A 1,991-nucleotide genomic window follows, 5' to 3' on the forward strand; every position below is an offset into this window, starting at 1 on the left:
TTACAACGCAAACGTACAAAAACTCTTGAAAGAGCGCAACATAAATCATTATTCAACGTATTCCGTAATGAAGGCGTCGGTCGTCGAACGGTTCAATCGCACGTTGAAAAACGACATGTAGAAACAATTTACGCACAATGGAAATTATAAATGGATCGACTTGCTACCACGTCTCGTGTCAGAGTACAACGCGCGAAAGCATCGAACTATCGGTATGCGACCCATCGACGTGACTCCCATGATCGCCGACAAGCTCTTAAATACGGTGTACAGCGCGATAAAGATCGCCGGTCCCGCAAAATTCAAAGTTGGTGACTCAGTACGCGTGAGCAAATTCAAAACGGTCTTTGAGAAAGGTTACACACCAAATTGGACCACGGAGGTATTTCGAATCGTCAAAGTACAGAAAACTAATCCCGTGACGTATCTTCTGGAAGATTACCGTGGAAAACCGGTCGCTGGAGGATTCTACGAGTACGAGTTGCATCGCGTCGTTAATCCCGACGTATATCTAGTTAAAAAGGTGTTGCGTAAAAAAGGAGATAAGGTTTACGTGAAATGGCTAGGATTCGATAATTCACACAACTCTTGGATACACAAGGATAGCGTGCTATAAAAAATAATAATATTTATTACATATTATCCTTATACCTACATATTAAATTATATGTAGATATAAGGATAATATGTGTTGTAAAAATAATAATAAATTTATTATAAATTGTATAATTCTTTATATACATACCGGTTATACGCTTACCGGGTGGTTTCTCGCGCGTCGGGCAAAACGGTAGGTCCGCGTGAACATCATGAAGATGTTGCGGATACTCCAAGTCCACCTCGAGAATATAGCCTGTCGGTGAATCGAGCGCGACGGTCGTAACATCAAAATTTTCTACATCGTCGACTCATTGAAAATTGGTGTATGGCAATGGTTGACACATTGCCCAACCGTACAAGTTGTTGACGTCGTAGTACATCAAGTATGTCGACGGTTTCGACGGATCATACGATTGCATATACTTGTTATTGGCCTGCGCATATCTGTTTGAACACTGGCTCAGACCGCCACGTATACCACGTTCGATGAAAAGAACCATGTCGACGTCAGTAAGAAGTTCGAAATTGACGCGAGTATGTTTTAACATGGCATCCCACGTGAAGCCCGGTAAGGTGTAATAATACGCGGGCTCGAGCCCGTATCTCGCAACGCAACTATCTCGAAAATTCTCAAAGACATCGGCCAACAACAAAACGTCCGTTTTTAAATATAAATCACTATATTCGCCGAGGGTTCGGATGGAGAACCGCTGCCATACGTTCAAGGCGTGCGCGTAATCACTCTCAGATACCGTACTATCCGTCAATGAACTGTAAAATGATTCGCGAGGTGGTAAGCATGTATCATCCAGTTTTTCAACACTGTCAATGTACTCATACGGAAATATACCTTTTCGCGTCAATAAGTCGAAATTTTCTGCAGATAAATTACAAAATTTACGTTGCACTACCCGTAGCTTATCCTTGCTGAGAAAAGATGCTAATTTTTCTAAACTTGAAGCGAGAAATTTATATGAATCTATAAAATGTAATTGTATGCAATTTTTTTTATCATCTATGGTGCTATCGACGTGTTTGCTAAATGAGATATATTTTTCTTTAGTTATCGGTAAAAGATTAACGCGTCCTTCGTACGCTGCAGCTATTTCTTTGATAATAAAATGAGCGTCGTATATCCTGATAAATTATGGAAGACTACGGGTATGCATGTGAATCTTTATAATTTAAATTGCAATTTACGCGGGGGCTCTGTATCGCCCGGTCAAATGGCAATGATCGCGTGCTCGCTTGTCGTCTTTCGCGAACGTTTTTTCGCACATGTGGCAGTGCGTGGTGCAGTTAAATTTTTGCCAGTCATCGCGCGTAAAATCTGCCATAGGAACATTTGTTGAAATTATAGTCTTTACACTATGTGCTAAATTTTTTAATTC

At 40.7% G+C, this 1,991-nt stretch overlaps 1 protein-coding gene across 1 annotated transcript; it reads left to right on the forward strand.

The window, feature by feature from the left end:
• The first annotated feature begins 214 nt into the window (after positions 1–214).
• Positions 215–616, forward strand: LOC108775777 (uncharacterized). The gene has a single exon (XM_018542226.1). The coding sequence runs from the start codon at positions 215–217 to the stop codon at positions 614–616; it is 402 nt and encodes a 133-aa protein (XP_018397728.1).
• The last annotated feature ends 1,375 nt before the right edge of the window (positions 617–1,991 follow it).

This window comes from Cyphomyrmex costatus, unplaced genomic scaffold (assembly GCF_001594065.2).
Source record: "Cyphomyrmex costatus isolate MS0001 unplaced genomic scaffold, Ccosl1.0 scaffold3165, whole genome shotgun sequence".
Classification (NCBI taxonomy): Eukaryota; Metazoa; Arthropoda; class Insecta; order Hymenoptera; family Formicidae; genus Cyphomyrmex; species Cyphomyrmex costatus.